The sequence below is a fragment of the Scylla paramamosain genome, chromosome 22, assembly GCF_035594125.1.
Source record: "Scylla paramamosain isolate STU-SP2022 chromosome 22, ASM3559412v1, whole genome shotgun sequence".
NCBI classification, from domain to species: domain Eukaryota; kingdom Metazoa; phylum Arthropoda; class Malacostraca; order Decapoda; family Portunidae; genus Scylla; species Scylla paramamosain.
In genome coordinates, this window is record NC_087172.1 from 16,582,950 (window position 1) to 16,600,463 (window position 17,514).

Here is a 17,514-nt window from a genome sequence, read left to right on the forward strand (position 1 = left end):
CCACACCACACTACACTACATCACCATCACCACCACCACATTCCCTTCGAAACGCCAGTACACACCCTCACTACACCCCCGCAAGACCCCCGGCCATTGGAGTGCAACACAGCCTCATCATGGCAACACCTACTACGTTTTCTTTGTGAGTTTCTCCGCTGCCATCATCACGCTTCGTGCTCGTCACTTGTTTTTGCCGCGCGAGGGTTGCCGGCTCTGTCTGTGTGACTTTCTATTATTTCTATTGTTACTGTTGTTATTTTTATTATTATTATTAGTCGTGTGGTGGTGGTAGCAGTAATAGTATTGTTTTTGTTGTTGTTTTTTTTTTTTTCGTTTTAGCTGCTCTCGTACTTACAACACTATAATCGTACGTGCACTCACTTTTTACATGCATACATACATACACACATACATACATTTTGTTCTCAGTGTATGTAAGCAATATTTGTATCTTTTCCTATTTTTCCTTTAAATCATCGTATATTTTCCTCTTTTCAACTATGAGAGAGAGAGAGAGAGAGAGAGAGAGAGAGAGAGAGAGAGAGAGAGAGAGAGAGAGAGAGAGAGAGAGAGAAAGGTAACTGCAATCCTAAACCCAACTTTCCTCTTCCACCTTTCATTCATCTTCAGAATTAAAAAAAAAAAAAAAAAACAGAACTAATACTCTACAAACCATTCCAGACAATTACATAGATATTTACAGCTAATTAGATCCACCATTGAGTCATTAAGGGTCGTTCTACACTTAGCAAGCCTTACACTGCGTTGCTACGGTCGTTACACAGGTCGTTAAGGTCATTACGATATTACAAGTAGTTATATAATGGCTCTAAGGTCGTTAAAGGCTGTAATGGTTAGGGGACTCTTAAGGGGGTTGTTAGCAGTAGGTTGAGGGTAGGTAGAGGGTAAAAGGGGGAGTAGGGGAAGGTAGGGGATAGACAAGGAGTAGGTAGGGAAATAGTAATGGGTAAGATGTTGGCAGGGAGTAGGTAGAAGGTAGAAGATGGGTAAGGGGAAGGTAGGGGGTAGGTAGGGGTGGATAGGGGGAAGGTAAGGAGCTGGTAGGTGTTAGATACGGGGATAAGTATGGAGAGGTTAGGGGGAGGTAGGGAGTAAGGAGTAGGTAGGGGGTAAGGGATTGGATAGGGGGTAGGGAGAGAATACGGGAGCTGGTAGGGGGTGGAGTTAGGGGGGTATGGATGCCGTGGCCTCCTCCTGCTTCCGTAGCGTGTAATTACTGTCATCAGGGGCGCCGCTGGAGGTCACTGGGTCAAGGGAGGGGGTGGTGAAGGGGGTGGAGGGGGGAGAGGGGCGAGGTCACGTTCTCTCTCCCTAGCGTGACTCCGAGATGCTGGAGGGTGACTTGGGAGTCGTGTTGCTTCTTGTTTTGCTTTTTTTTGTGCGTTTGTTTGTTTGTGTGGTTTGTTTGGTTAGTTGATTGGTTGGTTGTTGTTGTTGTTGTTGTTGATGTTGTTGTTGTTGTTGTTGTTGTTGTTCTCTTCGTCGTCTTTGTTGTTGTTACTGTTATTGTTGTTGTTGTTGTTGTTGTTGTTCTCATCTTTGTTGTTTTTGTTACTGTTATTATTGTTGTTGTTGTTGTTGTTCTCTTCGTCGTCTTTGTTGTTGTTGTTACTGTTATTATTGTTGTTGTTGTTGTTGTCTTTTTTGTAAGCATTTTGTGTATTCTTTTTTTCATCACCGTTCTGATAGTTTGATCATTTATATTTGTTTATGTGTTTGGTTTAGTCCTCTCGTATCCTCTATTACTTTATTTTTCTTTCTTTCTATTTTTTTTTTTTTTTTAGGAAACGGCATGAGTGTTTTTTTATTCCTTTTTTTTTCTTTGTCTATGATCGGTCTCCCTAATACATAACCCTATTTATTTATTTTATCTAGTATTTATTTCCCTCTTTATATGCTCATTCATTTATTTAAATATTTATCTCTTCATTCGTTTTATTTTGGGCTTGGTCTTTTGCTGCACCTTACACCAACATCTCACCTGCACACCTTTTTTTCCTTCCACAGGTGAGTGCGTGAGGCGAGGTCGTGGGGCGTCTCTGTTACAACCGCGTCAGCTCCAGTAAGTGTGTGTGTGTGTGTGTGTGTGTGTGTGTGTGTGTGTGTGTGTGTGTGTGTGTGTGTGTGTGTGTGTGTGTGTGCTGCCTGTCTGTGCAAGCTATGAGTGTGAGAAAGGAGAAGTAAGAGAGAGTAAAGAGAGAGGAACTCCACATGCGGTTTCTAAATAGCCAAACGTTCTCTCTCGTCTCCTCTCACTTCTCAGGGCAAGAGTCAGGGCACTTGAGAGCCTCCTGAGTGGCTGTGGGCGCGGCCAGGTAACTAGGGACCAGACATACTTACAGGAGGCAGGTACTGAAGAGGTACGGGTATTTGAAAGAGGGGGGGAGAGTGTAGAAAGTGCCATAAACTTGTAATTGTTTTCTGAAAGCACTCGTGGTGATGGAAGTAATGGTAGTAAAGGTAGTAGTTCTAGTAATGGTAGTAGTGAGGTGAGGAGTGAGAAATAGTATTCATCCTTTTTTCCCTTTCCTTTCACTCTCTCCATTTTCTAATCTACACATCTACTTTTCTCTTTATAATCATGGCTAGTGGTGGAGTAACTCACCACACTCGCTTCCACTGTCTTTAGGGTTTTTTTTCCCCCTCAGGCTTTAAGTCTTCTGATGTGCTAAGGATGTATCAGTTGTCGAGTTTCATAAGGAGACTCTCGGCAGATCAAAACTCAAGATTAAGATGTGTATTCCCAAACGTTTCAGCATCTTGTCTTTACTTCTGACGGGTTGCAGAGAAAATTATCAGTTCTCAAGAGTGATTTCATGGTTTCGCTGATTGTTTACGAGTGGGAAGATAAGATTTTCAAGTTTTTTCTTGATTTCATTGATAGGGTAACAGGGTTGTACTGAGATTTGATAGTTTTTCAAGGATGTTTTCATGATATCACTGATAGTTTAATAGTGGTAAGTTTTTTTTTTTTTTTTTTTTTTTTTTTTCATGATTTCATTGATAGGGTAACAGGTTGTACTGAGATTTGATAGTTTTTCAAGGATGTTTTCATGATATCACTGATAGTTTAATAGTAGTAAGATTTTCATTTTTTTTTTTTTTTTTTTTTCATGATTTCATTGATAGGGTAACAGGCTGCACTGAGAATTATAAGTTTTCAAAGCTGCTTTCATGGTTTTACTAGTAGGTTAACAGGCATTAGTGGAAATTATAAAGATTTTCGAGGGTGCTTTCATGATTCCAATGATAGTGCAACAGACTAGTGAGAATTAGTGGTTTCCAAGGATATTTTCATGAGTAGTGGTAATATAACAAAGAATCTGCATAATTAATAAAAAAAAAAGGCACCTATGAGAACCTTACTAATCATCTCAGTGCCATTTGGAAGCAATCCTTATTGTAGAGCAGTGTTTTAAAGATTACTGGCACAAGAGTGACGGACGAAGCAAACAAAATACAATGGGAGTGCTGAAGGTTATTGTACTTGTGACCATGACTACCTGTTGGCTGTGTGAGAGGTCAGCCACCCCTGCTTGCCGTGACCTGACCACCAGCCCAGACCTGAGGCAAAACAAACGGTGCTGGTGGTAGTGGTGGTGGTGGCAGTGGCAGTGGAGGTGGTGGTGGTGGTGGTGGTATTTCTTAACCTGTTTGTACTTCGTGTTGCTCTCTCTCTCTCTCTCTCTCTCTCTCTCTCTCTCTCCTCTCTCTCTCTCTCTCTCTCTCTCTCTCTCTCTCTCTCTCTCCTCTCTCTCTCTCTCTCCTCTCTCCTCTCTCTCTCTCCTCTCTCTCTCTCTCTCTCTCTCTCTCCCCTGTCCTGCCCGTACCTGAGTCCTGGTCAAGAATCACGCAGGTGTAAGAAAAGTAATGATGATTTTGATTTATTTGCATCTGATCATATCTCTGGAATGTGGCATTGTTTCGTGTGTGTGTGTGTGTGTGTGTGTGTGTGTGTGTGTGTGTGTGTGTGTGTGTGTGTGTGTACACCCAAATAAATATCTGAGGTCACGTGCAAATATAAATGCCTGAAGGAGAGAGAGAGAGAGAGAGAGAGAGAGAGAGAGAGAGAGAGAGAGAGGAGAGAGAGAGAGAGAGAGAGAGAGAGAATGTCCCCCCATCAACCATTACTAGCAACCTGCAGTGTCCAGAGAGAGAGAGAGAGAGAGGAAGAGAGAGAGAGAGAGAGAGAGAGAGAGAGTCCATGTACATAGAATGCACCACCAAGGAGAATTACATTATGTTCTTAAGTTATAACTGGATTAGACTGAATAAAAGTAGGTTAGATTAGGTTAGGTAAGATTAGGTATAGGTAAGCTTAGATTAGTTCAAGCCTACATTCTCCATCACCCGCGAATTCATTTAACACCCATTCCCTGTAGCCATCCGATGCCCTCAAGGCTAGAGTGACCTAATCTGACCTGCGTTGCCCTGCTAGATATCATTGCCCTGCTGTTTGGTGGGTTCGGTTACTTGTTTACGTGTGTGTGTGTGTGTGTGTGTGTGTGTGTGTGTAGTTCTGTCCCTGTCTCTGTTTGTGTTTTGGTGGGGGTTTTGGTTACGTGTGTGTGTGTGTGTGTGTGTGTGTGTGTGTGTGTGTGTGTGTGTGTGTGTGTGTGTGTGTGTGTGTGTGTAACGCTGTCTCTGTTGCAGGGGAGGAGGGCGAGCGGCTGGTGCGGCGAGTGTCGTACCTCAAGGCGACGTCCGGGGACCGCATGTACTCCGACTCCGACCTTGACTCCGACACCGACGACAGGAGGTGAGTGGCAACAGCTGGAGGAGGAGAGAGAAAGGTAGTAGTCGTAGTAGTAGTAGGAGGAGGAGGATGAGGAGGTATAGAATGCCAGGAAAGGAAATGGGAGTTAAAAAGCTTGAGGAGGAGGAAGAAGAAGAATAAGGAGAAAGAAAAGGAGGAGGGAAAGAGGTTTGAAGAGCAAGGAAGGAAAAGGGGATTAAAAGAAAAAGTAGAAGAAGAGAAAGAAGCAAAACAATGAGGAGAAGAAGAGGTTTGGAGTGCCAGGAAGGGAAAGAGGGTGGAAAAGTAAAGATCTAGAATAGTTAAGGAGGCTGGAAGAGAGGAATGGAGTAAATTTGGAACGCGATGGAGATGGAAAAGAGAGGTGAGGACGGTGAGGAAGATAAACAAGAAGGTGGAAAGTTCAGAATTCAGAGCCCCAGAAAACGAAGGGAAGGGTTGAAGGAGAAGGAACAAGAGGGAGAGGAGAAAAGTGGGTGGAAAAGGGAATCAATAGAATAGTTTGGGAGGAAGAAAAAAAAAAAAAAAGGAGTAGATTTGGAGGGCGAGCACAAGAGAAAAAGAAAAAGGGGAAAAGTTAAAGGATGAAAATAAGGTAGAAAAGAAGGAAGAAGGTGTTAGAGGCTCAGGAGGGGAAGAAAGGCTTGAGGAGGAGGAAAATGGAGGAATTGAAAGAATTTAAAAGCAAGAAAGAGAGGCGTGGAGATTATTAAATTTTAGAGGGCGAGAAAGACGAGAGGAAATCATAGAAGAGAAATATGGAAGGTTAAAGAGAGAGAGAGAGAGAGAGAGAGAGAGAGAGAGAGAGAGAGAGAGAGAGAGAGAGAGAGAAGGAGAGAAGGAAGATGTGTGTCTGTAAGGGCGAAGGAAGTAAGGAATGGAGAACATTAAAAGATTTAGATCTTTTGTAGGAGAGGTATAGGAAAGGTTTCGAGAACTAAGAATGGGAGAGAAAGATTGAAGTGGGAAGTGGAAGTTTTGAATGGGTTGAGATGGAAGGGAGAGGATCTTAAAAGGTTGAATAAAGGAAAGAGGAATGGAAGGAAAGAGGGATATACAGGGAGAATGAACAGGAAATGAGAAGTAAATGGAAGGAAAGGAGGAGCTACTGGAAGAATGAAGAGGGAAGAAGTGAATGAAAAAAGTGAAGGAGATTTTGAGAGTTAGAAAGGGAAGAGGGAAGGAATTGTGGGAGTTTGGAAAAAGGAGGTAGATGGAAAGTAAGGTGGTGGTTTAAGAACGTGAACTTAATTTGAGTTTGTTTTAGTCATCCCTATAATACTCGTTTTCTATATTTTCTCATGAGTGACAGAAAATGGTTTGGCACGGGGAAATGAACTAAAATTGGATTAGTGTTAATATAATTCTTCATATTTTTTTTTTTTTTTCGAGTATGTGGTATTTCTTATTTATGTGTTGTGCTCTTCCTTTTTTTTTTTCTGTGTTTCGCTGCTTTTACCTATCCATTGATCACTATTCTGCCTGCTGCTACTACTACTACTACTACTACTACTACTACTACTACTACTACTACTACTACTACTACTACTACTACTACTACTGTCATTCATGTAACTTATTTGTCATTTTTTTTTTCTCATGTATCCTCCTCCTGCTCCTCCTCCTCCTTCTTCTTTTCTTCCTCTTCCTCTTCCTCCTATTACTACCACCACCACCATCACCATCTTCACTACTGTCACTATCATTGCAGCGGTGGGCGTGTAGGCGTGGTGGGCGTGCCAGTGGAGGGTGACGTGGACAGCGCCCCGCCCAACACGCCTGCGGACCGCCTGTGTTTGGACCACCCGCCCTCGCCCGAGTGCTTCCTCTCCTCCGTGGACCGACAGGGCACACTGCACGTCAAAGTGACCATGGTGGACGGCAAGGTAAGCACTGACACACTGTGGGTTAGGTTAGGTTGGATGGGGTTGGGTTAGGTTGAGTTTTGTTGGTTTGGGATCCGCTGGGTAAGATTATGTTGAGTTTGGTTAGGTTAGGTTGGGTTAGGTTGTGATGGGTTCTGTTAGGTTAAGTTTTGTTGGGTTGGGTGAGGTTGGGTTAAGTTATAGTAGTGTCAGGTTACGTTGGAGTGGGTAGGGTTGGGTCAGGTAAAGTAATGTTTGGTTAAAGTAAGGTTAGAATAGATGAGGTTGTTTTCGGTTATATTAGGTGAGATTACGTGGTATTGTGTTACGTAATGATTTGGTTATACTAGATTAGGTTAGAATCAGATCATGATATGCTAAATTAAGTTACGTTAAATTGAATTATATTTTCATGCACTGTACTCATTTATCGCCTCACTTTGTATCTTGCTCATCTCTCCGCACATTTTCATTGCTTTCTTATTTCTCTTTTCACTCCTACTCCTCTCCTCTCCATTCCCTTGTCCTTTCCCGCTTTCTCCCTTCCATTCCTTTCCTCTCCTCTCCTCTCCTGTGCCTCTCCTCTCCTTTCCTTTCTTCTCTCCTCTCCTCTCGTCTCCTCTCCTCTCCTCTCCTCTCCTCTCCTCTCCTCTCCTCTCCTCTCTCCTCCTCTTCTCTCCTCTCCTCTCCTCTCCTCTTCTCTCCTCTCCTCTCCTCTCCTCTCCTCTCCTCTCCTCTCCTCTGCTCACTACCCTTTCCCAACACTGGCCATCAACAAGGACAAACTAATCAATATTCCCTTCAACACACGCACAAAAACTGAACTTCTAGACATCACCATCAGCCCATCTGTCAATCGGAGATCCCACCACGACCCCCAGCAGAGTAATTAACCTCAACCTAACCGCACACGACACCCTACACCTCCTTCACTGACCAGCGTGACCCTAGTTGACCCCAGTTCCGCCCTGCACCGATTAACAACAGCATCTTCTTGGCTTACCTGACCCCCGCCTTGTGTGTTCCCAGTGTCTCGTCTCTGTAGCTTGATTGAGACGCCTATAAATGGCATTCTGTCGCTGTTAGGTTATGTATAATGCAGGACTGTTCCAAGCTCTGCCCCGCCCCACCACCGCCCCCCCCCCCCCCGTCCTTCACATCCTCGCTCCTCACATACCTCCCTGACCCGTCCTACTCAGATACTGTTCTCATATTCCCCACATACCTGCCTCATAATTGCCCTTATTACTCTTACATCTCCCTCATACCCGTCTCATTTCCCACGTACCTGCTTCATAATTGTCTTGTATCTCCTGTACCCCCCCCTCATACCTGTCTCTTAGTACAAGTCGTGAATTTATGAATCAGGAGAGAGAGAGAGAGAGAGAGAGAGAGAGAGAGAGAGAGAGAGAGAGAGAGAGAGAGAGAGAGAGAGAGAGAGAGAGAGAGATTTCGTATTGGCGTCATAGGGCCGCGATCATGCTGTGAGGCGTGCGTAAGAGAGGAGGAGAGGAAGAAGAGGAGGAGGAGGAGGGATAGAGTCGGGTGCACGCGAATGAGTGTGTGTGAGTGTGTGAGGTAAGAACAGGAGTGTTTAGGGAGGAGAGAGACAAGGGAGAGGTGAGAGAGGAGAGGGGGAGAGGGTGTTGGCGTGTGGTGGTCGTTGTGATACTGATGCGGAAACGGTGTGTGTGTGTGTGTGTGTGTGTGTGTGTGTGTGTGTGTGTGTGTGTGTGTGTGTGTGTGTGTGTGTGTGTTGAATGGAATGTCTGTAGAGAGAGTTGAACATTCTTTTCCACCAGGACTTAATGAAGAACAGTTTACCTTGGTAGTAGTAGTAGTAGTAGTAGTAGTAGTAGTAGTAGTAGTAGTAGTCATTTTTATAGTATGAATGGTAGAAGAAGTAAGAGAACATCGGTTATAGTAGTAGTAGAAGTAGCAGTAGCGTAAACATTAGTAGTATTATTAGTAATAGTAGTATTAGTAATTATTGTATTAGTGGTAGAAACAGTAGTAGTAGTAGTAGTAGCAGTAGTAGTAGTAGTTGTAGTAGTAGTAGTAGCAGCAGCAGCAGCAGCATTAACAAGATCACACTCACCACCGCCAGACAATAATCAACAAAGCAACAGCTGCAAAAATGAGCCGGATTCAGCCTCGTTAGCTTCGCATCCTGCCGCGCCGATACTATTGTTACTTTGTTCTCGTTCACTCCCTCTGCTGAGTTCACTGCTCCTCCACCACCACCACCACCCATCATTTGCACCACTCTCTAGCACCATCTCAACTCTATATCCATCTACTTCTATTCCTGCTCCACATGTATCTAGTTATCCTCATCCTCCACCACTGGCTTATCCCTCTCTTCCATACAACTTCCTCTCCTTATCTTCCACTTTTTGCTACTCCTTATCCACTTCTCTGAACCTCCACTCCCTCACTACACACCACTTACACCACCACCTATCTCTGCACTTCTTCATGCTCCACCTCCACTTCTAACAGCCTCCCCTAACCTCTCCACTCTATCCTTCCTCCACATCCCTGACACTCCACACCACTTAATGCCTCTTGCTATCTCTCCACTTCTTCATATTCCACTTCCACTTCACCTCCACCACTCCTGACAGTCTCTCCTAGTCCTTACCTCTCTACATCCTCCCCCATCACCGCCATTATAACTCTATTACTCCTTTGTTCTTCACTCCTTGATGCTTCCGCTTCATCCCCCCGCCTCCCCTGCTCCATCCTCCCCCTCCATACTGCTCCACATCGGCGGCCTCACGCGAGACCCTGCGAGGAATGTCCGTCTGTCTGTCTGCGGTGCTGCATGCCTCCGCGCGTTAGGAATGCAGAGTTTCTAAAGAACGGAGTGAGGGGAGTGACGAGGAGGGGGTGAGGCAGGTATTAGAGCGGGACTGAGGGGGGCGGGGGAGTTTGTGGGGATGTGAGCATGTGGTGGTGGTGGTGGTTGGGGGGAGGACCGGCGATGTTGAGCTATGGGTAAGGAAGAGGAGGAGGAACAGGTGGAGGGGAAAAAAGGAGGATAAAAATAAAAGTAACGGAAGTTTTTTAGAATTGTATGGGGAGGAAGACGAGGAGGAGGAGGAGGAGGAGGAGAGGAATAGGTTGGCGAGTGTGAAGTGTGTACTCACAAGGGAGAGAAAGAGAAACATGAGGAGGATAGAGGCAGGAGTAAGGGAGGGACATGATGATTGTATGAGGGAGAGAAACAAGAGGAGGAAGAAGATAGAAATAAGGAAAGAATATGAGGAGTGTATGGGCGAGAAAGACAAGGTGAAGGAAGAATAGAGGAGGAACAAGCGAGGGTGTCTGAAGATTGTATGCCGAGGAAGGATGAAGAGTAGGAGGACAAGGAAGATAAAGAGGATAGAGATAGGAGTAAGAAAGGATGTGTATATGGAAGAGGAGGAGAAGGAATAGTGTAGGAATAAGCGAGGGTGTTCAGGATTGTATGGCGAGGCAGGTCGAGGAGTAGGAGGAGGAGGAGGATCAATAAGGCCTCACCTGTAACAATAAATAGGCGCAGGTGTGGGTGGTAGCGAGGCAGTCTTAGTCACGTGTCATTACCGAGCGCCGCCACCACCACCACCACCACCACTGTCACGTCAATCTCTCCATATATTACTGAGGTGTTTGTTTGTTTTCAATGTTCGTGTCTAATTCTTATCTTAATTATTTTCATAGAATCCCAAATGAAATCCTGTTGCTGTTTTTTTTTTTTTTTCCTCTCTCTCTCTCTCTCTCTTTCTTCTTTTCTCGTAAATCTGAATGAAGTTTGAATAGGTCAAGGTGAGGTTAGGTTACGCTAGGATAGGTTTGGTTTGGTTAGGTTACGTTACGTTACGTTAGGTTAGGTTAGCTTACGTTAGGTTAAGTCAGGTTAAGTTACGTTCGGTCAGGTTAGATTGCGTAAGGTTATGATATATTGGTTAAGGTTACATTAGGTTAGGTTAGATTCCGTGAGGTTATGTTACGTTAGATTGGCTAAGGTTACATTGGGTTGGGTTAGCTTACATTAGATTGGATGTGGTAAGATGAGGTAAGGGAAGGTAAGGTAAGGCAATGTTGGATTAGCTTAGGTTATGAGGTTATACACAGAAGTACCACCACCACCACCACTACCTGAAAACTCAAGACGCCAAGGGGATTTCTATGGCTGAGAAAGTTCCCACATGGCATCCCCTACGTAGGGTTCCCATGAAGGTGTTAGATTCCAAGCCTACACAGAGTTCCAGTGAAGGATCATGATGAAGTGTGGCGTATAGCTGTGTGCTGGAGGATGGGCTGGGAAAGCCAAGCTGTTTCCTAATCTATTTACGTCCAGACTTGTTATCTTGTTGCTGTCAATATTCAGTGACTGTAGCTGAAGAAAAGAATTGTTAATGTGAATGTATGTGATTTATGTGTGTGTGTTTCTGCTAAATGTCTGTCTGTTTGGTAGCGGAAGTTGCTTTATCTCGGTTGAAGGGAGAGGAAGAGAAAGATAAATACGAATAGATAGAGATGAATATAAAAAAAAAACAGTAGATAAACAAACAAAATAAATAGATACATTGGCAGGACACACACACACACACACACACACACACACACACACACACACACACACACACACACACACACACACACACACACACACACACACACACACACACACAGAGAGAGAGAGAGAGAGAGAGAGAGAGAGAGACCAGCGAGAACCTTTATCATCATACTAAAGATAACATTTCTAAACACTTCGTCGCCCTGTCTCTTACACTAAACAAACTGCCGTGAAAGCTACCCGGGATTTCCAAGGATGTTTTCATAATCAGTGGCAATTTAACAAGGAGTCTGCAGCATCAATAGAAGAAAACACCCATGAGAACACGACTAATCCCTGTGGCCTTTGAAAACAGTGAGAGAGAACAAAGCATAGAGAAAGACAGGCCTTAGTTTCACACCATAATGAAGGCGGGGAGCGGGCGGCCTGATAGAGTAATAGTGAGTGCGAGGGTCATCCGAGGGCCTTACGTCAGTGCCCAGTGGGAGTCCGGACGCCGCCTCGCCACATGACGTCACCAGCTATAGGAGCAAAGGATGTGGCAGTCCAAAGTGATCCTGGGACCTAGAGCGCCACCAATGATGAATATTTGAATCGTGAGAACGTTGCTAGTAGGCCTATGACTGGGTATGGGTATTCGTAGTGCTGTGTTGCAATGTACCGTGGGATTAGTGTTTTTATTCGGAAGTACGAGTAGGATATCATCGTAAGAGAGAGAGAGAGAGAGAGAGAGAGAGAGAGAGAGAGAGAGAGAGAGAGAGAGAGAGAGAGAGTACTAGTAACTCGATATATCCTTTAATCATGTGGTGTTTAGCGGCAGTCTAGTGAATAAGCCAAGTGTCTCATGTTCCAGTTGATACAGGAAAACGCTTATTAAATGACTCAAACACACACACACACACACACACACACACACACACACACACACACACACACACACACACACACACACACACACACACACACACACACACACAAAGGTCACAGGATGCACCCACGTGACATATTGTTGCATTACAAAGATACTAACACGTAGATTAAATTCCTACTTTTTCTTACTTGGTCGAGTTGACTCAGTATGTAAATTGTTGACAGAAATAAGGAGTATGAAGTAATACCGGAAAATTATATAAATAGCTTTTAATATGAAACGATATACCTTTGCTTTTAACTTTTTGACTATTATTTGGTACATCTTTCCTTAATTATTAATCACTCTGAGACCTATTTACACATTCTATAGCCACCTGCGATCTTTAAATTGGGTACAAATTGCAAAATCTATTCTTTTTTCATCCTCTTCTTTCTTGTAGATGCTTATAAAGATTCTATGCATCACTTCTGGAGTTAATTGGTTCGTATCATATTGAAAGGGTTATTTAAATCAGATGGTAAAATTCAATGTTAGATATAAAGCTTGACTGCTGCAATTTGTGTAATTCCTTTAGTTTTATTGTTTTATTCACACCATTGCTGATTAAACAAGGCGTGTAAAATAAAATAAGGGAACTTTTTTCTTAATTCTATTCAACTTTTTTATTTTGGCGTGGGGGAACAACAATTAGGCCAGAATGTGTGTGTGTGTGTGTGTGTGTGTGTGTGTGTGTGTGTGTGTGTGTGTCCGTACCTTATCCAGGCTAATTCACGCTTAAAATTACTGAATGAATAGTGAAATAGCTAAATACGACTTCACATATATTTTTTATAGGTGAAAGAGGTCGGATAAGACTACAATATAAGGAAAAAAAACAAAACTCAACTTGCTGGCCTCTCCCACCAAAAAAAATAAAAATTAAAAAATAAATAAGTAAATAAATAAAATAAACAAATAAAATAAAATAAGATCAAATAAAACCAAAAACAGAGAGAGAGAGAGAGAGAGAGAGAGAACTCAACTTCCTGCCCACACCCACCAAAAAAAAAAAAAGAAAGAAACACACAAAATAAGATAAAAAAAAAAAGAAAAAAAAAGCATAAGATTACACTCGACTCAACACATCACAAATTAACAAAAGCAATCAGTACAACAATCCAGTAACTCCCAATGCCACGCCATGCTGTATACTCATCCAGAAATAAAAGTACTGTCTTATAACCTGCTACCCTCAGTTTCACTATGTTTAATGTCTTCCCTCAGTGTTACGTCCTTAGAATTACCATCTATAAATCAGATTTCGTAACACGCATCAGAGGACACACGAAGACAAACCGCTTAAGTTAAGAAAACGGCACGTGAATATATTTTTGGCCGCGATTCTACCTTAAACAAAAAGCAGAACAGAAGTAGCACCGTTGATTGAGGAAGTGCCTGACATACACAAAGGGAACGATGCCTTAAATACAACACGTGCACGGAGCTGCGAGGCGTCATGCACGGAGTCACAAAGTAGGGTGAGACACAAGTAGGGCACGTGTATTACCAGTAGCACTTGGGATGTAGGGAGAGGGGAAAGAGGGGCAGGCCGGGGAATGTATGGAGGGGAATGTTTTATGGGACGATGGGGATGTGTGGGGGACAATTATGTGGGATGACAATGAGGAGGAGGAGGAAATGTGGATGAGGCGGTGGTGGAAGACGAAGAGGAAGGATGGGGGGGGGGAAGAACAGGAGGGAAAAAATCAGACAGGCAGGCCATGAAGGAGTGGGTGTGATGTGGTGTGGCGTGGTGTGGGTGGAGGAGTTGACCATTGCCTCTGTGATGGGCGTCTCGTCTGGGGCTGATGACCTTCCCTTAACCCCTTCCCTCCCCCTTCCCTTTCCCCTTCCCTTTCCCCTTCCCCGCCTTCCCTCGACACCCACACACTCACTCACCGAAACACACATACTCTTGATTTTTTTTTTATTTATTTATTTTTTTTTATTTGTGAGTAAAGTTAGTAGGTTCGTTAGGCACCCAGTCAGTCGGTCAGTCAGTCAGTTATTTATCTAATTAGTTAAGGAGATGAATAGGTAAGTAGGTTATTAGTTAGTTGGTTAATTAGCTAGTTAGGTAAGTAGGTAGGTAGATAGGTGGGTAGTTAGTTGGTTACCCAGTAAGTCTTTAAACACCCAACCAAGGTAACTAAGTAAACCCAGCCAGGACAACCTCACTTTCCATCAACCAGCCTTACAGCACACATTTCCCGTCCCAACTACAGTCATTTTACCCACCTTATATAACCCAGTGTCATTCATCCCTGTAATGCAAGTGTGACCTGTATATTCCAAAGATTACTCGTGTATATTCAACTTTTCCTCATATTCTTGTTTCCTTCACCACATTGCACCTTTCCCACACCTACTGTAAATTTATCCAGTCTTAAGTATCACCAATCATTACTCATCCCTGTACACCATTACCTGTATATTCCGATGACTACTTGTGTGTTGCAGCCTTTACTCATCCTTGTATTTCCTTCCTTCACCACCAGAGGGCCGGCGACCGCTCCTGGAAGACTCTGTGGGTGGCGATACAAGGGCGCGCCATCATCTTCTACAAGGACAGACAACACGCCATGCAGGTAAAGTGGAAGTTATGAACACGTCCTGTACAAGTCTGTCTGTCTCACTTCCCCCTCCCCTCTCTCTCTCTTTCTCTCTCTCTCTCTCTCTCTCTATTTATATTCGTGTCATCGTCTCCAATTAAGTGTTTTTCTTTTTATATACAGACGAAATTGCTCGTTTATTTTTATTTATTCATTTTTTTTCTGCGTGGTTCGTTTATATATAGAAGGACGCGGCGCTTTGTGTGAGTTACCATTTCGTGTCGTTAAATTGAGGAGTAGGAGGAGGTCGGGGGAGGGAAGACAGATTAAGAGGAAAGGAAGAGCAGGAGGGAGGGAAGGCGGATGGTGATATAGTGAAGGGAGAGGGAGGGTAGGTATTGGGTGCTTGGAGAGAAGGAGGAAAGAGGAGGAGAAGGAGGAGGAGGAGGAAGGAGACTTGGGTATCTAAGAGGAAAAGAAGGAGTAGTTGTAGTTTTTGGGTTGTAAGGAGAAAAGGAAGAAGGGAAAAGGATGTTAAGAGAGGAGAAAGAAGAGAAAGAAAAGACAAGGGGAGGAGATCAGATAAAAAAAAGTAGGGAAAGAGGAAACAAAAAGCAAGAGATGAGAAAATAAGAAAGAGGGGAAAAGAAGCATGAAGGAAGGTAAAGAAGAAAAAAAGAAGCTTGAAACAATGAGAAAAGAGGAAGAAACGGAAGAAAAAATTAAAGACTATGAAGAAAAATAATGGGCAAAGAAAAGAAAAGATCAGATAAAAGGGGAAAGAAAAGAGGAACAGTAAAGATTTAGAAAGAAAAAAGGGAAAATGGAAAAAAGAGAAAGATAGGAACTTCTTACCACCTCCTCCTCCTCCTCCTCCTCCTCCTCCTCCTCCTCCTCCTCCTCCTCCTCCTCTTTAAAACTCTAATGACAAGGGTTAAAAAAGGTTAGAAAAAAAGATTGGAGAGAAAAGATTAAAAGTAAAAGGTTGAGAGGATCTTCTCCCGCCTTGTCTTTCCCTGAAGCTTGATTATAATAGCTGTGAGAGTCATGCATGTGACGTAAGTGACGGCCTCTCCCCTCTCACTTCCCCTCTTCCCCCCTCTCACTCACTTCCCCTACCTCCTATACTCTCTCTCTCTCTCTCTCTCTCTCTCTCTCTCTCTCTCTCTCTCTCTCTCTCTCTCTCTCTCTCTCTCTCTCTCTCTCTCTCTCTCTCTCTCCTCTCCATTGTTTATTTTGTTTTGTTTATATGTACGAGTCTCTCTCTCTCTCTCTCTCTCTCTCTCTCTCTCTCTCTCTCTCTCTCTCTCTCTCTCTCTCTCTCTCTCCCCCCCCCCCCCTTCTTTCCTTCCTTCATTTGTAGTCTCCTCCTCGCTCTTTTTTTTCCGTCTCTTTCCTAATTTCACCCCTCCCATCCGTCCCACCACTCCTCTTCCTCTCCCCATGCCCCTCCCCCACCCCCCATTACCCAGAAATCCCCAGGGAATGGCACGGACACACTGACAACACTGCTCTTGATTCGCTCCCTTCCCCTCTCCTTCCCCTCTTCCTTCCCTCCCTCCCTCTCTTGGTGCCCAGCTGTCTTGCGCTGCCTCCACTACTACCACCACCACCACCACCACCACCACCACCACCACCACCACCACTATAAACGACCATTTCCTGTGAGTGTTTGCTCTTACGATTGCATCACTTCCCCTCCCCTCCCCCCCTTCCCTTCCTTGACGACACTCCGCTGAATACTCTACAGTGTGTGTGTGTGTGTGTGTGTGTGTGTGTGTGTGTGTGTGTGTGTGTGTGTGTGTGTTTTCTTGTCGTGTTGCTTGGTGACTGAATTCGTTGGTGAGTGTGTTGTGTCTTATTTTCTTTCTTCCTCCTCCTCCTCCTCCTCCTCCTCCTCCTCCTCCTCCTCCTCCTCCTCCTCCTCCTCCTCCTCCTCCTCCTCCTCCATCAGCCTCTTAAATTAATAAATAGGCTTTCTGTTGTGCGCCTCTCTCTCTCTCTCTCTCTCTCTCTCTCTCTCTCTCTCTCTCTCTCTCTCTCTCTCTCTCTCTCTCTCTCTCTCTCTTCTTCTTCTTCTTCTTCTTCTTCTTCTTCTTCTTCTTCTTCTTCTTCTTCTTCCTAACATACTTCGGTTTGGTTTACGGTGATACTGGATATTGGAGGAGGCGAAGGAGGAAGAGGAGGAGGAGGAGGAGGAAGAAGTAGTAGTAGAAGAGGAGGAGGAGGAGGAAGTAGTAGAAGAGGAGGAGGAGGAAGTAGTAGAAGAAGAGGAGGAGGATGAAGTAGTAGTAGAAGAGGAGGAGGAGGAAGTAGTAGAAGAGGAGGAGGAGAAGGAGGAAGTAGTAGAAGAGGAGGAGGAGGAAGGCTGTGGCGTGGTTCCTTAGTAGCGAAGTAACTCCTTTCGCCTCCTCTTCTCCATCATCATCATCATCATCATCATCATCATCATCATCATCATCATCATCATCATTATCATAATCACCAGCGTCATTCTCATCATCATCATCATCATCATTATCTATTTCCTTTTGTTCCTCCTTCTTGATCCTGCCATCAAAAAAAAGAAAGAAAAAGAAAGAAAAGAAAAAAGTCTACAAGGAGAAAAATAAAAAGAAAAATACACACAAAAAAAGATTACCTTTAATGAGGGAAATGAGGTGTGAGGTGAAAGGCCAGGTAATGAAGAACTGTAATGGGTGAGTAAGAGTTTAGGTGCGAGAATGACTGTGTGTGTGTGTGGGTGGGTGGGTGTAGTGGCTGTGAATCAGGGTGTAACTGGATGAAGGGGGAAGACACGTGGGGGTGAAGGTGGTGGGAGGGTGTAGATCAACAGGGTG

General features: G+C 44.0%; 1 protein-coding gene across 4 annotated transcripts in view; it reads left to right on the forward strand.

Moving 5' to 3' along the window:
- Window positions 1–17,514, forward strand: part of LOC135111685 (rho GTPase-activating protein 21-A-like) — an 87,740-nt gene that overhangs the window by 39,098 nt on the left and 31,128 nt on the right. For all 4 annotated transcript variants that reach the window (XR_010273873.1, XM_064025269.1, XM_064025270.1 and 1 more), the window contains 3 exons: window positions 4,678–4,783; window positions 6,492–6,666; window positions 14,621–14,710. Coding sequence is in view for 3 of the 4 variants with exons in the window: in XM_064025269.1 (XP_063881339.1) it covers window positions 4,678–4,783; window positions 6,492–6,666; window positions 14,621–14,710 (371 nt within the window). In the remaining variant the exon portion in view is untranslated. The remainder of the gene's footprint in view (window positions 1–4,677; window positions 4,784–6,491; window positions 6,667–14,620; window positions 14,711–17,514) is intronic.